The sequence below is a fragment of the Nothoprocta perdicaria genome, unplaced genomic scaffold, assembly GCF_003342845.1.
Source record: "Nothoprocta perdicaria isolate Ctin4 unplaced genomic scaffold, notPer1 scaffold_400, whole genome shotgun sequence".
Taxonomy (NCBI): domain Eukaryota; kingdom Metazoa; phylum Chordata; class Aves; order Tinamiformes; family Tinamidae; genus Nothoprocta; species Nothoprocta perdicaria.
Genome location: NW_020455645.1, coordinates 230,515 through 252,457, shown reverse-complemented (window position 1 = coordinate 252,457; position 21,943 = coordinate 230,515). Strand labels below are relative to the sequence as shown.

The 21,943-nt window shown below is 54.5% G+C and overlaps 2 protein-coding genes and 1 long non-coding RNA gene across 3 annotated transcripts; all 3 read right to left on the bottom strand.

Annotated features, from left to right (window-relative positions):
• Window positions 1–4,057: 4,057 nt before the first annotated feature.
• LOC112952697 (complexin-3-like) lies at window positions 4,058–5,406 on the bottom strand. Its single transcript, XM_026045597.1, has 3 exons — window positions 5,255–5,406; window positions 4,571–4,658; window positions 4,058–4,273 (listed from the first exon to the last, which is right to left on the bottom strand). The coding sequence occupies exons 1-3, from the start codon at window positions 5,404–5,406 to the stop codon at window positions 4,058–4,060; spliced, it is 456 nt and encodes a 151-aa protein (XP_025901382.1).
• A 1,777-nt stretch (window positions 5,407–7,183) lies between these two features.
• MATK (megakaryocyte-associated tyrosine kinase) lies at window positions 7,184–12,757 on the bottom strand. The gene is made up of 12 exons (XM_026045589.1): window positions 12,656–12,757; window positions 12,166–12,279; window positions 11,786–11,901; window positions 11,190–11,409; window positions 10,151–10,244; window positions 9,982–10,047; window positions 9,300–9,399; window positions 8,852–8,936; window positions 8,506–8,579; window positions 8,190–8,385; window positions 7,640–7,726; window positions 7,184–7,429 (listed from the first exon to the last, which is right to left on the bottom strand). Exons 1-12 carry the CDS (start codon window positions 12,662–12,664, stop codon window positions 7,247–7,249), a joined length of 1,344 nt encoding a protein of 447 aa, XP_025901374.1. The 5' UTR covers window positions 12,665–12,757; the 3' UTR covers window positions 7,184–7,246.
• A 6,080-nt stretch (window positions 12,758–18,837) lies between these two features.
• LOC112952699 lies at window positions 18,838–21,698 on the bottom strand. Its single transcript, XR_003250454.1, has 4 exons — window positions 21,627–21,698; window positions 20,297–20,346; window positions 19,793–19,841; window positions 18,838–18,956 (listed from the first exon to the last, which is right to left on the bottom strand). It is a non-coding gene; the product is annotated as an uncharacterized LOC112952699 (long non-coding RNA).
• Window positions 21,699–21,943: the final 245 nt, after the last annotated feature.

Below are 21,943 nucleotides of genomic sequence, written 5' to 3'. Positions count from 1 at the left end.
AGCTAGACACGGGGACCAACCATGGAGACTTCTCACAGAGACAGAACACGAGAACTGGGCATGAGCACCAGCCATCAGGATCACACATGGGGACCAGATRTGGGGACGTGGTGCAAGGACCAGGCATGAGAACTGGGCTTGAGGACCAGGTGTGGGAACCAAAGGCGGGAACTAGGTGCAAGGATCAGCCATGGGGACCATGTGTGCACACTGGGCTTGGGAACCAGCCATGAGGACCAGGCATGGGGACTAACTGTAGAGATTGACATAGAGACCAGGCATGGAGACTGGGCAGGAGAGCCGAGGTGTGGGGACCAGGCATGAGGACTTGGTGCAAAGACCAGGCATGATCCATGTGGGGGGACTGGTCATGAAGATCTGCCATGAGGACCAGGCTTAGAGGCCAGAAATTGAGAATAAGGCCCAACTGTTGGGACTGGGCATGAGTTCCAAGCGTGGGACCAGACATGAGGACTGGGCATGGGCACCCGGCGTGGAGACCAGGCATGAGGTCCAGGCATGGGGACCAACCATGAAGACTTGGCAAGGGGACCCGTCACGGGCAATGCTGGTGAGGTCCAGCTTTGGGACTGGGCATGAGGACTGGGGCTTGAGGACCAGGAACGGGGACCAAACATGGGGACCGGGTGTGAGGACCAGGCATGGGCGTCTGGCATGAGGACCGGTGCTGAGGGCTGGCCGTGGGGACCGGCCGTGGGGACAGGCACAAGCGGCAGAGGCAGGTTGTCCTTGTCCCTGTCCCTGGGGTGAAGCCGGGGAGATGTGAGGCCGGGCAGACCCCAGCACGRCTGCAGCAAACCCGAGGTCCCCCCGGTGCCACGGGAAGCCCGGGGCGAAGGGCTCCGTGGTGCCGCTGCTGAGGGAGCTGCCGCCGTCCCCGCTGCCCCCAGGGGCCCTTAGGGCCCGTCAGGACAGCGGCCACCGGGGAGGCTTGCGCGACCCCYGGCCCCTTGTCGCCCGCGCGCCTCTGCTCTTCGGGAGGCGCCTTCCTGCCCCCTGCGCGCACCGTGTCCTCCCGCCGCTTCCCCTTCCCCTTCCAGCCGCTGCCCCGGGGGGCYGAGCCCGGCGCGTCCCCAAGTTGTGACATCCCTGGGGGAAAGGGTGACACGGGCAGCTGTGTGAGAATGGGGACCCTGCCGCTTCTGTGGAGCGCCCAGTGTGCGAGGGGAGCACCCGCCGCCCACTCGTGCTGCCTCGGGACACTGGGGCGTTGCCGGGACAGAGGGTGACACACGGGGATGGGGTGCCAGCGGGACGCCACACCCCGGGATGTGGGTGCAAACGGGCACCACCAGCGCTGGTGCCCACCAGGATGTGGGTCAGTGCTTGTGGAAACCGGCCCGTTTTGGGGGGGAAATGCCCAGGGGAAGCCAGGTCCCCTGTTCTGACCAGCCTCAGTGGCTTCAACTGCCACCGAGGGGACAAGAGTGGCCCTGGGGGCCCTTGGGTGCCCTGTGCAAACCCTAGGGCAGCGAGCGATGAGACGGGCGGGCACTGCGGGCACGAAGGCACCCCTGGGCTCTGCCTCTTGTCCCAAACACCGCAGCGCTCCCCTTGAACTCAACACCAGCAGCAGGACGAGCACCCGAACCCCGCGCGCCCCAGACACCCCCGCGCGCCCCCCATCACCCGACGTCCCCCYGCGGGCTGACGCCGCTTGAGGGTCCCTCCTGGCTGCTTTTTGGAGCTGGAGGGCCGGGCGCTGCAGCTGCCCTGCCCGCCCGCGGCCCGGATTTGGATTTAGGCGCGCGGGCCGTGCACGGGGCCGGCCCCACTAACCGCCTTAAGGTGTTGGCTCGCGCGGGCGGGGGGGGTGGCCAGCAGGCTTATTTGGCAAATGATTATAATTGCCTTTTAGGAGCAGATAGCAAATTGATTTGCTTCCTCGCCGAGGCCTGTAATCGCTTCATCACTTTAAAATATTAATGCTATACTTCTTTGCTAGTTTCCCAATTACCCTAATTGAAGGCAAATTGGTTAAGAAGGTGCAATGCAGAGTATCAGGGGGTTTAGTTCACTCAAATGACAGTTTTAAACCTCCCTAATCCTATTAGGAGGCAAAGCTGCTAACGCTTAGAGACGCTGCGTCAGCTTACGGGGCGCGGGGGCTGGAGGCGGGGGTCGGGGCTGGGGGCGCCTGGGGGCCGCCAGCCTCACGTGACCAGCTCGCCTGGGGATTTATCACTTTTTTAGTTCATTAAGAGGCCTTGGGCAGGCGGGGAGGCGGCAGGAGTGACCCAAAAGGGTGCTGGGCAGGTGGCAGCGTGGGGACGGCGCGGGGGGGTGCTCCCGGGATGATTAGCTCGGAGACCTGGTGGAGGGTCCTGACCCGAATCCCCCCTCCGGCGCTGCCGGGATGCGGTTGCTCCGCGCCGGGAGCCCCCGGGCTGCCCCACGGGGAGCACGGGGGGGCACTGGCACYGCCGCCCTCCTGGGTCCCCTGCAAAACGCCCCTTTTGGGCCGTCGCGCCCTCCCTGCCGGCATCGTCGCTGTGGGCTGCACACGAGCACCAGGGATGCGGGGGACGTGCGGGGGAAACGGGGCTCCGATGGGGCTGGTCCAGGACCCAGCAGGGAGACAGCCCCATAGCGATGAACAGCACTGGAATTACGTCCCCAAATGGGAGATTTTGCACGGGGGGCTGGGGGCAAGCCTGCACAGAGGGGAGCTGGAACAGCAGGGATGAGAGGGGTGGCAGGAGCGGTCGGATCGCGGAGGCTCCTGGGGGCCGGGGACATAAAGCAGGAAAGCTGAGGCCTGTCACTCTCTTGGCATTGATGAGCTCGGTGCCCAGCCAGGAACACCCCCCAAATTCCCGATTGCTGCTCTAGGGGCTGCAGGAGGGGTTGGAGCTGCGTGGACTTTGTCCCCCCACCCCTCCCTGCTCCTCCCGGGCTTTGCAGGCTAAGAATACCTCACCAGCCCTGCAAATCCAGGTGCCAGGTAGGAAGAGATTATGGGCATGGAGCAGGGACGTGCCATGAGCAGGTGTCTCAGCTGGGCACCAAACCGGTCCCCGTTGGCCATCGCTCTGTCCCCTGCCAGCTCCATCAGCGGCTGCGGGCCAGTCGTGCTCATCCTGGTGTCTACCAGAAGAAACATCCTGCCCGGTGSCTCGGGAGCTGTCACATTCGGCCACCACCGGCCCTGGGCACCCGGCAAAACTCCAAGGAATGCRGTCCCGGCCAGGCCTTTCCGGAGCAGATGGCCGTGGCGTGCGGAGGCCGGAGCCCCCACGCTGGGGCCGCTGGCCGCGTCCTTCCTTTCGCGCGCACGCGGCGTCACTCCCCCGGCCCCGGCCCTCGCCGGCGAGGGGCTGCTCCCGGCCAGCCCCGGCGCTGCGTTTTGCAAGGATTCAGCTAGCTTAGTCCTCCGGGACAGGCGCTTCAGGCAGATTAGACCTCACTAAAATAAGCAGGTATTAGTGATCTCAGCAGCCTTCCGGGGCTGGGTGGCTGTAAGGCCGTGTTTAAGTCGCTGCTAAACACACGGTAAAGGGGAGATGTCCCCCCCGCAGGTAGCCCTGAGGTGCCCAGGATAACCCTCCACCCTCCAAAGAGCTGCCTGGATTTGGGATGCTGAGCAGCAAGGAGCTCCAGGGTTAGTGGTTATTGATGGGAATCATCCCAAAGTGTCTCCTGAGGGATGCCCTGCCAGAGCAATAGATATTGCAGAAACAACGCTCGGCTCCCAGCAAATCCACCTTTATTGAGGCCAGTGACACGAGTGGGGTCCTGCTGTTGGCACTGGGGGACAGCGGCTGAGAGGCCGGTCCCGGGGTGCCCGGGTGAGCGTGGAGCCGTGGCGAGGGCCATGGGTAACACTCGGTGACTGGTGCGATGTGGTTATTCCTGTGGTCAAGCCTAGACCCCCCTTAGCAGCACCTAGCACCCCGTGCCCACCATTGGCATGTGAAGGCATCTGTAACACCTACGTCATGTGTTCCCCAGGCCGTTAGCAAGGGATTTGGGGGAATTTAGGGGTCTCGGAGGCTTTGCGGAGAAGTCATGGGTGGGTCTGGTCTGGAGCGGGCAGCTACATCATGGAGCATTTCTCCTTCACCTCCTCCACCGTGTCCTGCGCCCGGCCCCTCAGCGCCTGCACATCCACCTGGCGCAGCTTTGCCAGGAAGGCGAAGGGCCCCTCGTCCTCCTCCTCCTCCTCCTCCTCGCTTCGCACCATGGCAGCCAGCTCCTCCGGCAGCTCCACCGAGCCGCCTGCCACGTGCACCTGGGCATCGTCCCGCTCGTCCTGCAACGGGAAGCGACGTCAGCGCCATGGCCAAACCTCGGTGCCCCGGGAACGTGGGATGTTTGGGAAAGGGGGGGATGCCAGCCCCTTCCAGTGCCGGATTGGGACTGCATCCACCCACCAGGACAGACGGAGACAGCAGCCGTTTGCTGCCCTCTTCAGGAACAACCTCCCATCCCGGGACACCGTGGAGACGCTTGGGCAGCTGTCCAAGCCGGGGCTGTTCCGCTGGGCTGCAATCCCGGCATGTGGACGCAGGGGCTGCATCCTGCCGAGGATGCCCAGGCCCGGCCTTACCTGCGCCAGGCGGTACTTGTCCCGCAGGTGCATGCGCACGGTGGCCCGCTCCGCTTTCCGGTGCGCGAAGGCCTTGTCCCGCTCGATCCTGCGGCGGAAAACGCGACGCTGTCACCGCCGCCGCGGTCGAGTCCCTGGCACTCAGTGGTCCTCACTGGGCATCGATGTCTTGCGTGTGCCAATAGAGCGGGCAGCGCTCTGGCAAAGGGCTTCCCTCTCGCCCTGCCCRTCGGCTCAAGATGCTGTGAATGCGTGTGGGTGCACGGAGCCCCTCCATCCCCACGGAGATGCTYGAGGAGGATGCTCTCTGGAGGGACTTGCCCCTTCCCTAGGGCAGCAGGTCCCCGGATSACCAGGATGTGGCACCTGAGCTGCTCCGGGATGGTGACACGCAGGCTGCCAYCTGCACCAGAGCCACGTTGCTGGTCCTGCCCAGCGCAAGTGCCCGCAACCACAGGGTAACGAGGGACCTCCTGCCAGCCTCGATGTGTCCCCACATGCCCACATGCCCACACTGCTCCTGCCCCTCTCCCTTCCCATCCCTGGGAATTGCCGCCACGCTCCCAACGCCAGGGACCATGAGGGGGGCAGGGGGACCCCAGGCTGGCACCTTCCCAGAGCACAGCCGCCCCGCTGACACCGTCACCGCTACCCCGAGCACGTGGGTGCCCTGCACGTCCTTACTTCTCCTCGAGCAGCTGCCGCTGGTACTCCTCGAACTCCTCGCGGGCCATGCCGTTGGGCAGCGCCGCTGCCTTTCCGTCCTTGGGGGGCTCCTTGGGCTCCTCCTGGTTCCCTCGGAAGCTCCTCAGAGCTGTGCTGAAGAAGGCGGCCATGGGGACGGTCGCCCCGTGTCCCCACAGCGCCCAGCGGTCCCTACCTGGGCCCCGCTAACTGCAAGGTCAACGGGAGCGGCTGCCCCAGGGGCTCCTGCGGATCAGGGATGGATTAAGGCATTAGGAGGGGATGCCATGGACACCGGTGGGGAAAGAGCGTCTCGCTCTGCTCTCTGCACCCAAGGGTGCTGCCAGCCTTGGGGGGCAGGTTTTGGGTGGCCCTGGGCACCCAGGGCAGCTTGGCAGTGGCAACCTCATGTGTGCAGCCCCCTGCAGACCCCGCTGCCTTGGGGGGACAGCAGGGCCAGGGGATGGAGCCCATGGGTGCAAACAAGTCCTCAAAGAGAGCTGAGTCCTGGGACACATCTAGGCTCAGCCTGGATGGCACCAGGGCTTACAGGGTTCCTGGGGCCAACGGAGAAGTGACAAGAGAGGGATGGGGGCCAGGCCAACCTCCCCTGCAGACTCCCCTTAGCAAGGGGCAGACACACAGTCCTAGACGGAGCCACTGGTGCTGCTCCTGTGTCTGCAGGAGGCAAAATCTCCCTGTTTCGCCCATGTCCACGGGGCTGGATCCAGTCGCAGGAGCCCCAGGTTGGGGCCCATGGGTGTTGGAGCTGCCCTGGTGGGGTGGAAGGCGCCCRAAGCCAGACGAGCTGGAAAACTCAATGCAGGGTTAAAAGGCTGGACGGCAGACAAGGCGCTGGGTGACCCACACCAACGTAGACCACCCGGGCCCCAGTAATCCCCGCTCCAATGGGATACGGAGATTGCCCACGAGGTGGCCCGGGGCTCCYGGGGCTGGGAGGACGAGCCCTGCCCTGTAGCCTATACGCAAGCAATTTCCCACACAGAGTCTGATTAAAACAATAATCCCCAGCCGTGCGTGGAGCTGTGGTCTGAGATGTGAGGATTTGAGGGGCCAAAGCTTCAGGATTCCCCTCAGCCCCGGCAAACCTTCCTCCTTGTCCTTGCTGGGAAGCTAAGCGTGGTGCTTGGTTCTGGGCTGGACTGCCCAACACTGAGGGATAGACCTAATTTTTTGCCCCAAGGCTTAAAGATACAGTTGAACTAATTTCTTTGGTTTAATCAAAAAAAAGCCAAATCCGGGTGGTTTAGCTGGTTGTGCTCGGCGACTCGGAGGCGTGTGGGAAACTCCGGCTGTCTTGGGCATTAGGCTGGGCAGAGAGGGGGTTTTAATCCGCAGGAGGAGTGAGGGGGTCCTGGCCCCAGCACCGGGAAGGGGAGCTCCAAAACAGCAGTGGTGACACCAAGGGACCCACGCCAGCCACTGTGTCACCTGCCCCAGCACCAGGGAGGGAAGACACCTGGGGACACCCAGAGCTTTGGAAGGTCCATCAGTACCCAGGTCCTCGATACCCCAGCTCTGAGCTCTGCTTGCACCCATGGGAAGCACATCAGGACCCTGGGGGACRGGAGCGCTTGGCTTAGGGCTGGACAACTGGGTGAAGCTGCTCTGTGGCAGGACTGTCCCTACAAAGGCAGTTTGGATGTTCATGGATGATTCTGCATGGATGCAGACAAGTGCATGGACGGTTCTGCAGGGTGGCTGATGTGCCATGGACACAGAGATGGGCAGAACAAGAGTGGCCCCGGACAGCCCGGCCTAGTTATGGGGGTGCAGAGCTGCGCTGGCTGCATCCAGCCCTGCTTTGCACATGGCAGCTCCTTCACTCCACTGCCAGCAGCCGCCCCGAGCTTCTGTCCCATCTTTATTGGACACCAGTGTCCTTGGCCACCACACTGTGCCATGCTCTCCTTGCTGTGCTGTTTCCAGTCCTTCTGTGAGTCCACTGGCCAAGAGTCCCCGCGGAGAAGGTTAAACATCCCCTAAGTGCTTCAGCTCCTTCTGCAGCTTCTCGGTGAGTTTCTTGAAGGACGGCCGCTTCCCCGGCTCCARCTCCCAGCAGCTCCTCATCAACATGTAGACAGTGGCCGGGCAGTCCTCAGGGGCCTCCATGCGGTATCCYTGCTCCAGCATCTCCGTCACCTCCTTCAGGCTCTGAAAGGAAGGAGAAAGGAAATGGGGCCCTTTCTGCTCCCTTTTCTTACCCTGCCAGAGGTTCTCCCTGGCTGCTGGGGGAGCTGGAATCTCTCTGTCCTGTCCCATCCCTCCTGCCAGTCTTGCAGCCAAGCCAGCACGGTGTCACTCGCACCCTGTGTCCACCCACCTTGTGAGAACCAGGGCAGCCCAGGGCCTCGCCACACTCACCAGCTTGGGATAAGGTGCTCGGCCGAAGGAGAACACTTCCCACAGGAGGATCCCGTAGCTCCAGACATCTGACTTAGAGGAGAATTTCTGCAGCAACATGAGGAAAGGGAGTATGAAGCCACCCAAAAGCAGGCTAAGTTAGATCCCCCATCCCTCCCTAAGCAAAAGATGGGGAAAATAGTGACTTCCTCATGCAAACCTCTCCCTGCTGCAGTGACCTAGGCCTTTTCCTGCYCCCTCCCAAGCATCTGACCTCAGCTCTGCATCCTTCAGGACACTTCATCCTGCAGTATCCCACAGGAGCTGCCTTCATTCTCTACTGTGCAAGAAGAATGTTATGTTGGGTGGGAAGACAAACCCCAAACCTTGGGAGATGTGGGCTTGGCTATGAAATAAGCCACCATGGAGCCCCCATCCAACCCATACATACATGGTGTGGATGTTGACCGGCTGAGGGGTTGAAGTTAAGGGGTGTGGGCAGAGGGGCCCAAGGGGACAAACTGCTTTAGGAGGGTACCCTGGGCACCCAGCCCTTTGCTCTGTCACTTACATTGTGTTTCAGGGCCTCCGGAGCCGACCACTTGACAGGCAGCAACGTGGTGTCCGTGCCCTTGGGATTGACTCGCGCCAAACCAAAGTCGCTCACTTTGGCCACGTTCTCCTCAGAGATGAGGATGTTGCGAGCAGCGAGATCTCTGTGCACCAGCTTCTTGGATTCCAGGTAGTCCATGCCCTGGGCAACGTCCCTGCAGCAGCCAAGGCAACACAACCTCAGCACAGGCCCTCGCAGGGCTGCCCGTTGAGGTGGCATAGAGAGCACCCATCCCTGCTGCTGCCCTGGTGCAGGGAGAGGGAGCCTGACTCACAGAGAGAACTGGAGGAGCTGCCTGGTCTGGATGACTGCCCGGCCTCGAGTGCGTAGGAAGTTAACCAGGTTCCCCTGAGAGAGAAGGAGAAGCACATGAGATAAAGGGGAACAGGACAGCCTGGAGACTTCACCTCCCAACAGGCCTTCACTGCTCCAGTCTCCTCCGTGAGGAGGGGTCTTTGTGACAGGCACTTTTCCCTAAGAGCCACCCTGGARCCAGTGGAAACTTGCCTGGTCCTAAGTCCCAAACGAGGGATTTTTTCCCCCAGATCCATGTCACCACACATCCTGTCACCAGTGGCAGAGGTGCCTGCTCAGCCCCTGTAAGGGTCAGGGGCTCTCACCTTGCTCATGAACTCCATGACAATATAGAGGCCGTTGTGCAGGATCACGCCAAGCAAACGCACCAGGTTCTTGTGCCGGACCTTTCTGAAATGAGGGGACCGATGTTAAGGGCAAGCCTGGAGGATGGAGCTGAATGGATGTCACAGTAGTACAGAGCAGACAGTAGCACAGAGGTGCCTGGGACAAGCCCTCAGTGTCCCAGTGTCCCATCAGGAGACGACGAGGAGACATAGGGGCAGCCACATGTCTGTGGTCTGCTCCTGCTGTGGGACTTTTGCCACTCAAAGATAACTCGGCCACAGCTCTACAATTCCTCTGGTCCCGTGGCAGAAGCCCAGAGCCGTGCCCTAGTGTGGGCACTGGGGCCTCCCCAGACCCTCCGCTCACCCCTAGGGTGCCCAACAGCAGGGACAAGCTGTACATTATCCCCACCCCTGCCACACTCACGTCATAGCAGCAGTTTCAGCAAGGAAAGCCTGGGCAGTCACGTCACACTTGATATTCTTCACAGCCACCTTCTGCCCCATGTATTCGCCCTGCAGGACATCTGCGAAGGGGGCACGAGGGGTGTCAGGCAGGGTGCTGTACTTACTGGGTGGGGAGAGCCCATGGGCCAAGCTGCGTGCTCCCAGCKCAGACTGGCCAGGAAGGGCATCAGCAGCTATTTCTTGGAACGCGCACATCTGCACAAGTGGAGCCATTGGCATAGCAAGGTAAGACACACATTCTTTATGGCATTAACTGCACGGGGTGTCCTGCCTGTGAGGCAAAGTGGGAATGTGTCTACCGGATGGGGACAGGAGCTATAAGGGGAGAGTGGGAAGGGTCTCCTGCATGTCCTCTCCTGCCTTCACCTTTGGCTTGCTCTCTCGCCACAAGTCAGATGGCATGAGATCATGGGAGCACCTRTGGCCTGTGGGAAACAAGTATGTGGGGGATGCTCCGGGGATATTCCTGGTGCAGCCATGGGAAGGGATGTAGAGATGGAGYAGGTATCCGGGCTGCCCTGTCTGTCTTGGTACTGTTCCTGCCCTGCCATTCTGGGTGCAGCCCTCACTCACACTCCTTGGCCACAACCACCCCATTTCCAAGGGTTTCTGCAAACATCCAGCGCTGTCCCTTCACCTACCTCCAAACTCGCCTTGCCCAATGCGGTCTCCCAGTGTTAGGTGCTGTAGGTTCAGTAACCAGCCAGCTGGACACAAGGACAAGGACATGTTACCAAGGCCACCCAGAGCTTGGACATGCCATGTCCTCCTCCCGGACACAGACCTGGGCCCTTGCCCATCATCCCCTACCTTTAGCCAGCTCATCCTCAGCTGACTTCATGCCGGATTTTGGTTTGGGTTTCACCAGCTTGGTACAGATAGCTCCTTGCTCCTTCATGTAGTGCTGCAGAGGGATGAACACAGAGATAGAGATGACATTGAGATGTGGTAGGAGTGTCCTGCATCACAGAACATGTCTCCATGAGGTACCAGGCTTTGCTCCATCCCCCAGGGCCCTCGCTGCTTTGGGGCTCAGAGCTGTTCTGGAGTCAACCCTCCTAGGGCACTACAAACTGCTGCTTCCCCCACTACTGCTTGTCCCTGGTGGCATCAAGGACCAACCACCCACAGGATGTGCAGAGCAGACACTGCTTCCTTCTGCTTTGCTGAAGTTGTAGAGATAGACTGTTATTCACAGCCTGTGGCTTGGTCCAGCTTCCTGTGCATGGCCTTGCTCCGTATGCCACAAGGGAAACACCACAAYGAACGGGAGGCGCTAAGGGACACTGCTGAAGAGCTGCGTGGCAGCTCTTACCCCCGGGCACACAGCTCCCTTGTCCTTGCAACGCGCCAAAGCCCACGTGAGCTCCACGTGCTAGAGCCTGCCTCAAAATAAGAACAGGCTGCAAAGGCACTTGCCAGAAAGAAGTTCAAAGAAGCAAGGTTGAGGATGAAGCGTTCGCAGAGAGGTGGTTTCCAGAAGCAGAGAAGCAGAACAGAAACAGAAATACTGCTCAATGGAGCAGTACGGCTGTAACCGTTAAAGAGCAGGTCTCCTCTTTGGGGAACAAACCTTGCAAAGCCTGTCTRCAACAAACCTTGCAAAGCCCGGGGACCTGCGTGCAGTCAGAATGCCTCCCAGTGCCATTACACAGGTGGCAATGATGGTACAAGGAGGGAGACTGGTGTGGTCTGGACTTTGCTGGGTGGGAACTATGCTGGTCCTCTGCTTGGGATGCCCCATCACTATGTGCTGGGCTGATCTACACTGACCACCCTTGTTTCCAACCCTGGCCTGTCCAGAGCACTTGATCCCAGTGGGTTTCTGTGCCCAGGGAAGGGTGCTGACCTCAATCATGTCGATGAGGTTGTAGAAGCGCTGCTCATTGTCGATGCTCAGCGTGTTCTCCTCGTATATCACACGGTAGTGGATGACCTCTTTGGCAAAGCTCACGCACAGCACGTAGTCCCCAGGGTGCCGGATGGACTCACGCACCAGGAACAGCCCGTCCTCGGGGGGCTGCAGCTCCTGCACTGCCTGCACCCCRGAGATCTTCCCATGGAACCAGCTGGGGAGACAAGGCCATGGAATCTGCTGATGAGCTTCCCCGCAGCCCAAGCAGCAAGATGGAGCAGAGCCCTGGCTAACCTCCCCCATGGCTACAGAGACCCCACCCCATAAAAACCCTTCCCCATCAGTCCCACCCAAGCAGAGCAGCCACAGCCACGGGCCTTCAGAGTCTGAGAGTAGCCTCAGCTAGTCCCTCTGTCACCAGGGCAAGGTCACAGTCTGCTCTGCCCCACCATTGCCCCACTGTGCTGGGGTAGAGCCACCCAGYCTGGTATCTGCCACTCAACACATCACAGGGGCTCTGCTAGTCCCCAGCACCCATGGGAACCCCGGGGGACCCCCACGGGACCCCCAAGATACTCGGYTATACTCACGGCATGAGGCTGAGCTTTGGGTTCACCCGGATGGCCCCGCGCTCGCGCAGGGCACTGGCCGCCAGCAGCCCTTCCTCCCCCGTGTCATTGTGCTTCGCGCGGTACCACCCTTTGCCCTGGCAAAACAAGAATCACAGAATTACGATGGCTGGGAAAGACTTTGAGAAGGGGAACAGGTCTCAGTGCTGCAGCTGCGTGGTAGGAGGGAAGGAAGGAAGGAAAGCAATGACTTGMACAGGGCCCCTGGCTCCTGCTGTTTGTGGGGAGCCAGCTATGTCAGCATGTCCTGAGACCCAACGTCACTGAGGACACCTCCCCTGCATGCACAGCCACCAGCTCCCATCCCATGGCACTGTGTCCCTGTGTCCCCTTCGGTTCACCTCCACAGCTTCGATGATGGTGATGAGGTCTCCCTTGTGGAAGGCCAGCTCTTGGGCTTTGGGCTTGGTGTGGTCGTGCTTGGCGACGCACTGTGTCCCTGGTGCCCAGTGTTTCTGCAATGGAGAAGACTACATGAGAAAGGACGGTGAACTGGTGTGTCCCTTCTGCCTCCCACAGCCACCACGACCAGCCTGGAGGACCATTTGAGCTGGCACATCAGCTCCTTGCGCAGGCTGTGCCCAGCAGGGACGGGGGAGCTGGTCCTACAAGAGCAATGAGGCTGGAAAAAAAGGTCCAGGCAGAGCAGAGCAGGGAGCAYGGGGAGAACCAGGCCAGCTCGAAGGGCATTTGATCTCTAGTCCTGCAGTGTCTCCCTCGTGCCGCTGCCAGCCTGTGCTCACACCCCGAAGTGCAAGTGGGGTGASAGGGCTGTGCTCACAGGCACCCGTGCTGAGGACCCGTCTCCTGCACTGGGGAAGCTCCACTCACCCCGGACATGCTGCCTGGGCTGTCAGTGCATTAGCGATTCCTTGTCCTCTCCCAACACAGCTGTCACCTGGGGAAAAGAAATGAGACCCCGACGAGTTCACGGTTGTGCCTGGGCTCTGGAAGAGCCCCCGGCCCCTTGCTAGCCCMAGCTCAAAGCGTCAGAAAAACCCACCACAGCCTCCAAGTGGGGTAGAAAACAGATGTTTCACCACGCACCGGCGCTGCTCTCGCTACAAGAGGCACTGCGGGGCCCGGGGCGGGGATGTGGTTTTACCAGGAACTTGCCTCCTCGCCTCCTGCTTCAGTAGCTCCCTGTCATCACGGTCACAAGAGCGGCGGCTGAGGGATGCGCTGGCTGGAGGGGCTCCGCTGACACGAGATGCAACAAGCGGCCGTCCCACGATCAGGGTGGTTGATGGGTCAAGCTAGGACAAGGAATGACTGTCACTTCCTTGGTCAGCCTTGGACAACCTTGTAAGCCCCCTGTGCACGGCTCTGGGAAGCTCCTCTACACAGCTGCCACTTTGGGTGACAGGGACCCCCCTGGGGTCCCCAGTCCCCCGCTCACGTGCAGGGAAAGTCCCAGGTCAAGAGAGTGTCCCAAAGGTTGCACAGAGCAGGGCCCTGGTTCAACAACAAGGCCAAGGGCTTAAAAATAAAGTAGTTTCCTTCTAATTTCAGAGCCCTTCCTCCAGCTCTGTTTTGCTGCCTTAAATTTCTCTCCATCACTGCAAAGCAGATGTTTTCTTTCCATTTCTAAAGGAAGATAAGGATTTCTCACACATTCCCATGAATCACAAGCTTCAAGATTTACAAAAGCCCCATCCAATGAGATCCACGTCCCAAGTAGGTGAAGCTGAGCCATGCCCACCTTGCTCCTTCCCCCAGCCCCAGAAAATGGGAATCTATCCTAGGAGCTCATTTTTTTTCTTTCTCCTTTGCAGAGTTCAAAGGGACCAGATCAGCTTCCAAAGAACAGGAATGAGCGAGGAAGGGAGAAGCAATTAGACTTGTGCGGAGATCTTCTACGTGCTCAGCTAACACAAGAGCCTGGCAACGTGTGGCTGGGACCCAATGCTACCTGCTCCGGGAAATCCAGCTGGGCAAATCTACTGCTGCTTGGAAACTCAAACAAGGATGATGTGTCCCCTGCTTTCTTGAGCTCTCTCCCACTAGCTCCATTTCTCTTCCTCTCCAGGGTGCTGTCAGTGGGTGAACCCACCCCTGACCTCCAGATCAGGCCTTCCTGCACTGGTCTCACTTCCAGGAGCCAGCTCCGCTTCTCCCGCAGCGACATTCCTGGAATCTGGCCACGCAGGAGGAGGAAGCAGCACCCAGATGCTGGGAGTGGGGTGAGGGCTCACTCAGCGACCAGGAGCAGGGATGACGGTCTTTGCTCCTTTCCTCTTTCAGAGGGTGACTCACGGTCATTCCTTCACATCACAAGTGGCAAAACACAACCCCTTGAGGTGACCGCAAGGGTGGGAGGACTTCCCAATGCCAACTTCCATCCGCCCTCAGCCAGAATCCACAGCAAAGGGAACATTCACCACGAAAAGGGCAACCGGTGGCATCTTAAAGCTACCCTAAGTAGCCTGCAGGTTATTTTTCTATTCCAGAGCCACCTTCAGCTAGCGCATAGTTCTGCCCTGCAGCCTGGGCCAGGTGTACTGCCAGGTGCTTGGGGCAATGAGAGCCCCCCTGCACATTCCTCACAGAGCCAAGGTCTGAGTTTCTGGTGGGAAACACCAGCTCTTCGCTCTGCGCTGCGGATGGGCCCCTGTGGTTCGAGCCACTGCAGGGGCAAAAGGGGTTGCACCACCAGAGACCCCTCCACATGGATATCTGTGCAGGGGTGAATTTGGGGACCCTCTGGTACATCAGTGCAGCCACCAGCTACCAAGCAGGTGAATCATACCCTCCCCGGCGCCACGTACACACCTTGCTGTAAAGCAAATATTATACCTGGAGAAGTTTGGTCTGTGCACTTTCCACCACTGGAAAGTCTGTTCCGACAATTAGGATGCACGGGCAGAATGTCTAGGGAACATTCACCCAYTACCACCTCCCCTTTCTGAATCTAATCCGCAATCTTTTAACCAGCTACCTGGTTATAGTCACAATGAAGAAATACTACAAGTTTCAATTCTGAACCTCCCTGACCACAAACTGAAGAGTTTAGGCTTGTTTCTAGTGCAGAAACACTGAACAGCTACCACGACCCAGGCACGCAGCGGCGGAAAACAGGGGCACATGCTTGCAGCCTGCGCTCTTGCGCTGAAGCTTGAGCCGGATATATTGCACCTCTCAAATACAAACCGGAGAAGTTTTCCCCTTTTACAGACATCCCATGGCTCTAAGGCGTCACTTGGACAAATTCCGCGTAGCTCATTTGCTGAGGAGCAGAATACACCTGGTTGTTCACCTCGCCAACCACAACACTAGCTGCATTCATCTCCTTCCACCAGCGAAGCAGACGGGAAGCTCACCTGCTCTCCACGACTCCAACAGACCTTTGCACTCACCTGCCAGCAACGTCCATGCARGGGCCAGAGAGGTCTCAGGGGTGCTCACAGCTGAGCCTGGCGTCAAATCCCAGAATTCCTGGAGAACAAATTGCTCCTTGTATAGAGAGTCAATGCTTCATGTTCAAGGACGTGCTCTCCGAGAGAGCGCCTGTGTTATTTCCTGATTTCTCTTCAGGGGAGCGCTGCGGGTGCCGAGTGTCCCAGAGGTCCTAGTGCCTGCTGCCTGTAGTCAAACATTAATCAGAGGTGACTCATTATTTCGCAATGCTTATCCCAAAATGACTTTCTACCCTTCCACAGCACGAGAACACACCCTTGCTAGAGGAGGCATTGCCAGATCTCACATCCTACAACACTGTGTTGTACTCACAGAAAATTAATGATCAACTATGCAAATTGGAGATCAGCTGCTACAGCTTGACATGAGCAGAGCTTCTACCTGAGCAGGAGGTGACTGTGGGTGGCAGATGCCACCAGGGAGACACAGGCTCAGGAAAGGACACGGTGGGACCACAGTTCCCAGTGTTTAATCCTGTCTCMTCAGCAACTTGTGTGAGATTTTGGGGACGTGGATTCAGGGGCACACACTTGTCTTGCCCACTGTATAGCGGGGTGAAAACCATCCATGGACACATCACAATCTGAAACAGGGAACTGGAAAGCCCAGGGGCTTATCTATATCCTCCAGCCTCTGCAGCTAGAGCAGAGCTGCCGCTGTGATCCTTCACACCACTCAGAAAAGTKCACACAAGTTTTGCAAGCACAAAGTAGGCAAATACAGTCCATTTGATTTTTTTTTTTTTTAATAAAATGGTGTTCAATCCTTTAAAAATACTGGCTATCACGGGAAAATGCCTAGTTTTGGAATATATGTATGTTTAAAGAATGAACCCAAAGCATTTCAGTTTCTCACGTCTCCCTGTGGGATTCCTCCAGACTGTCTTTTTCCTTTCCCATACAGCCCTACTCAAAGGGTTACACTGCTCAGTGAGCGTTCCCAGGGACCTCTAAAACACCCAAGAGCAAGAGCCAAAACAGCCAGATTTTGCAGTGCCTCCGAATTCCCAGGAAAGCACCCAAGAATATGCCATACCGGCTGTTCCAAGGAGGACTCTCCTCCTTCTCCCAGCCAGGAGTGGTGTAGACTGCAGAGATATGTTCATTAAACAGCATTTGCACAAGGGAGAAGGCAGGTTCGGTGGGAAAGCCCTGGCCCCTGTGCCCAGGGTGGACGGTCAAGGCAGGCAGGAGCCTCAAGCTCTGGTTTTTGACAGCTCTTTTACCTGGCAGCACCAGGCGCTCCCCGCGGACGCACGGCTCATACAGGCATCTTCCATATCTGGCTTCTTGGTCGTTACAGACACCCAAGTCAACTACGTTGCCATGCCACTTAAACTCCTATTTTTAGCCCCAGTGGCTTTTCTTTCAGTTGGGCGGTATTTTTAGCAGCATTTAATCTTTCCACTTCCTAATTTCTAATAAGGGAAGGTCTTCGCATGGGATGCGCCGTTGCCTCCTCTCCTCTGCCCTGACCAAATCAAAGACTCAGACTGCACGTGAACCAGTCCGCACCCTGTCCAATCTTTCTGATTCACCAGCAGCAGATGAGGTTAATGATATCGCAATGATAGATCAGAACTGAGGCTTCCGTTTGTGCGAGATTATGGARCCTCCTCCGCCTAAATGTACAGGACAGATGACGGCAGCAGCTCTGGCAGAGCTGGGCACCTAAGTGACATTTAGGTCAGTAAAGCAGCACGGTACTGGTTAAACAAGGTACCTGTTTAAACAACTACAGAAGCACTTAAACAACCACAAGAAGCACTTGAAACCCTCTCCACATATTTATTTTTGTTGCACGTATAACTCTCAAGCCAGAATGTTTAAACAGAACCTGTTTTACACCTCAAAACAAATAAAACTTTCAAAGAAAAAGGTTCCAATTATAAAATATCCAAGGATATTTTTCAGTAAACCCTAAAAAACCAGTGGTTCGGAATACTCCAGTATGACAAGACGTTTTAAAGGTGCAGTTTCAATGGAGAACAGAAGGATGCAGAGTACAGCAATCCATTAGCTACCCGACAACATTACAGACAAACACATAGACAAACACCAGAGATTTTTTTAAAATAGCATTTACCTCCGAATACCTGCTTACTGCACAAGAGTTTCTTCTGGAGAGCGAGGGGGAAGGGAAGGAGACATAACGGAAAGGAAGGAACTGTTGCTATAGGCAACTTCACTCTTAAGGAATGATGCCATTTCTGTAGTGATTACAGAGTGCAATTTAAAATTATCTACAGCATGTTATGTAAAGGAAAAGACCACTAAAATTATCAAAAATGCTGAAACACTCATAAAAATGGAACCATGYGAACACTATCTTGTCAGGCAGCATCTTCCTCTCTTTTTCCCTTCTTCCCATCTCTCTTCCCCTCTGCCTTTTCAGCTGTCTCTTCTATTGCATGCATATTCTGTTGTATTTTTAGGAGGTGGCACAGGGTCTATTCCAGGAGCCTGCATTTTGTTTTGAAAGCCAGCATTTCTGAAATGAAACAGGAGAAGGAGGAGCTAAAACGACAAGAACCTGGACGGAATGAGCAGAGCAGTAAGAAGGAAATGCACAGGTGTCCTCAGCTCTCCCTGCACACACCAGGGAAGCTGGAAAGCAAAGTTACTAAAGTGATTTAGATTACCATCAACTTCACTAGCACACAGCAACTCTGACTATATTGCAGAAGAGCGTGCAACACTCACCCACAGCTAGGGTAACCAGCACTTGGAAAACCAGAATCCAGAATTTCGTATCCAGATTGAAACTCGCTGCAGTCCTTTTGCCAAGCCTGCTGACTCCTGCAGCTTTCAGCACTGAGGGCTCAGTTTCTACTCTTCTTCAGAGAGAAACCCTGCAAAAAGCTGTTACAAGCAGCACTGAGGCTGTTTTGCATCAAACCACAGGCAACTCCAAGCTTTCTAAAGAGCAACACTGTAATGCCTCACTTCTCTATTATTAACGCTCCTTAGTAAGACTGTGATCTATTTATGATAATTTCTGGTAACAGAAGAATAAAGAAAGCTCCATATGGTGTCCTGGATCTGCATTACTCATTTTAAGAATTTAATGACAGCTATGAGCTAGGTAACATGCCATGAGAACAACTGTGAAAGTCTCCACCTTTTGTTTGCCGTTTTAAATCCTTCTATTTTCACAGAAGACCATAGTTTCTGGTCCCAGCTGATGCTGTGGGATGACTATTTTCACAGGAACTGAAGAGACTACAAACTTCATTGCCTATGGACAGATGTCACAGCATTCTCTTTACGATTTTTATTTTCTCAGTTCTCTATATCTAGCTTCAGCAGTGCAGTAGGGCATTTTAGAATAATGACTATAAATACAGTTTCATTCAGGTAGACAGAAAAAGCACCATGAAAAAGAAGAGTCGTGTTTATTATCTTAACATGTAATTTTTTTCTCCTCTGYTTTAGTATTCCAATGTGCATGTTTCTACAGGTAGCCTAACACTGTTGCTTTTCCACCAATCTCACTTTTGCTACTATATCAAAGAACCATTTAAGCGAAAAAAAGCATTACCTTTTGTCTTCATTTTCTTCTTCTTTTCCCTGATTCCCATTGTCAGTGAATCAGAGATAAAAGAGCACATTCTTAGAGAGAAACTTTCCTGGATTGTCTGCAACTCCTCTGCTGCAGGGCAGATGCTAGCAAGCCTTGTCATGATCCAGTGATGAGAGCCTGGGTGCGGAGCAGCCTGAGAAAAGTAAAATGAAATTAAATGATTACTTGGGCCTTGAAAGAACCCTGGCAGTGCCACCACAGATGCCATACACGTATGTCATAAGCTATGCAGGAACATGGTGGTAACCAACTGGAGCAAGAAAGTTTCCACACACAATAGAGATTTCTTCCACGTTTCATTCGTGACAATTTAGCCTGCCTGAAGAGAAAAGCGATAACTGAACTCCACAGCTAAATCACTAATTTCTGCTTGAAAATAGAAGTCTTTAAAAATAATTTGAAGGCTGAATAATTTGATTCACACCACCACCATCATGCCTATATGGATTGTTCAACTAGCACACACCAACTTAGTGGCATAGATTTGTGATCAAAACTCGTGATTTAAACAAGCACAAATTTAATATGTTTCTCACCATCTGAAATGCAGTACACGCATCTAGAACACCAGTCTTATTTTGCCACGATCGAAATTATTGATCCTGAGATCTTCTTCTCAGGGAACCACCCTTCCTGCATGCTACTGTTACGCTTACACTACAAAACATCCCTCACTACTTTCCAAGCAGAAAGTTTTTAAAAAGGGAAACCCCAGAGCATGGAAATAGTCACATCTTGGATTTACAAGACCACAAACAGCAGTAATTCCTCCCTTTCAAAAAGGCTCCTTGCAAGTGTTCACTACCCAAAATTATTTCCAGGAATTGTTTACAACATACCAGGCACTAGTATTCTGAACAAGCTGCTTGTAGAAACAACCCATTGCTCTAGGACTGCTTTTTTTCTGCTGCAAYTTCTCTCCAGTGGTCGTTCACTACAAGTTTCCACAAASACAAGCRACATACTTACAGCTCTGGTCAGAATCTTCTATTAATATTCTTAACTTCTGAACACAAAGCTGAAAAAAAGACCAGGTCACGCTTATTATAGAAGCCTTAAAAGTCTTCAAAAAATTTCTTGGTAAAATAAATGAATAAAATTCAGTATGCAAAGGTGGCTCTAATAAACAAATGCTCTGACCAGGACCCATGGCTTCTAGGAAGACAGACTTGTTGCACKAGCAATTGTTAAAATTAAAAGAACAGTTCTCAGGATTGTACTGAGAGCAGCAGACGAAGGTAGCAGTTAAGAAACCTCCAAATGAGAAGAAGCTGCATCTCRTAGCAAAGGAGGTTAGAGRATCKATGAGGAACATGCTCAATCATAAGGACTCCAAGCTRAGCGAGACCACTTTGGTGAGACCACTTGGACCTTTGGCAGAGGAACCCAACCCTATTTCCCCATGGCCTTTAGGATGACCCAGCAGAGCAGAACAAAAACAGCTTCCCACCCCAAACCCAAGCGGTGCTGTACCTGGATGCTGGCACTGTGATTAGGCATCCCGGAGGAGAGAGAGATCAGAACTGAAACACAGAAACACAAGGCGGAGATTTGTTTTCCGGTCTCCTCAATCACTGCTTACATTATAACACAAAACCTAAAASTCAACRGAGAGCTTAGTTCACAAGGAGAGATGCCTCTGTGTCTGCTGACCCATGTGTGTTGTTACAGGAACTAGTTTTATATACTTTTATAACACTAATAAACAGTAGGACAGAAAAAAAAAGGCAAGGGCTGGAACTCTTAGAAAAGTCAAGTCACAGCTGCTTTCCATTAAGCTTTGCTCAGCAYCCATCCTATTTTCATTTTATTGCTAGGCATATTYGATACTTCTAGCGATATCTAGGAGTCTGTGTACAAAYAATGACTAATTGTTGGCTAGTGCTTTGGTTCAGCTTTTAGCCAACACGACATACCAGCAGTAACTCAGCTACTGACAGCARAGAATCTTAGTGACAGCTCTACAGTGAAACAAACTTGCTAGGCAGTTTAATCTGTCATGGGAATATATTAATAGGCTGCAACTTTAAAAATAAAACAGGTTTCCGGCTGGTGTTAATTGATGAGGGAGTTAATCATGTTCTAGTTTACATGGCTGAGGTGCTGAAACACAAATCAGGTGTTTTAAGTAAGGACTAGAAACAGCACATTTTGCAGAGTTGTCAGCAATATCTTGACACAAGTTAACAGCTCTAACTACACAGGAAATTGTCTTCTGTTCCATATACCTTCCAAGATGAAGAATTCTCACTCAAAAACTCTTGGGAGGACAGAAGGAGGGGAAATGGCTACTGAGATTAAAGTAGCCATTTGAACTATGCAGTCCTCATCTTGACTTCCCAAACATCTGCAGGGTCCTGCGTTAAACCATTTTGTCTCCAGGAAGAAGTCAGTAACTGCACTGACAYGGGAAATGAGGAAGGAAGTGATAACACWAAAYCTCAACACCAGTTATGGAGCCCTGAACCAATCTTGACCAAGAATCATATCAAATCTTGATTTTTTTCTTAAGAGATAGCAAAAAAGGCAGAAAATGATGAATTCTCACCAAGTAGAATCAGTAGGACACAAGCAGAAGACCCTTTCAGAAATCAACTGGCATGCAACACATTTCAAATGTTCAATTTGGGTTTTATATCTCACTAGAGTTCTTCAGAAATAGTCCTGATGTAATTAAATTGTCAGCGATATATCCAGATTACCCAAAAAACTCAGAAAAAAATCGCTGGACAACGAGCTACTGATGGGCCCAGAAAGAACATCCCCGATGCCCAACCACCACCGTGACACTTGTTGTACGTACCTGTGTATAAGGTTGGTCAGGGGCTCAATCAACTTCTTTCCCAGCCTAGGTTCTAATGGARTAAGAGCACCAAACTATTCAAAAAGAGTGGACAATAAACCAATTTAATGACCGGTTTTAAGCAGCGTAAACACATCACTTAAATTGCAATTCATTAGATTTTACAGAGTTATATTAAAATATTTTTTCGTTCTGTTTGCAAACACTAGGGGAGATTACTAGTTTCTTTTTCTTTTAATGATAATACCTCCAAGCAGGGGATCCACTTGCACACCCGAAAGCAGGTGACAAGAATCCCAATCCCTGCAAAGGGAGAT

What these genes read in the sequence shown, in the direction of transcription:
- LOC112952697 (XM_026045597.1), bottom strand. Translation starts at nt 5,406, where the DNA reads ATGGCCGCCTTCTTCAGCACAGCTCTGAGGAGCTTCCGAGGGAACCAG. An exon ending in CGGCAGCTGCTCGAGGAGAA is followed by an intron (nt 4,659 to 5,254) that starts GTAAGGACGTGC and finishes TTTCCGCCGCAG; the next exon opens with GATCGAGCGGGACAAGGCCT. An exon ending in ACAAGTACCGCCTGGCGCAG is followed by an intron (nt 4,274 to 4,570) that starts GTAAGGCCGGGC and finishes TTCCCGTTGCAG; the next exon opens with GACGAGCGGGACGATGCCCA.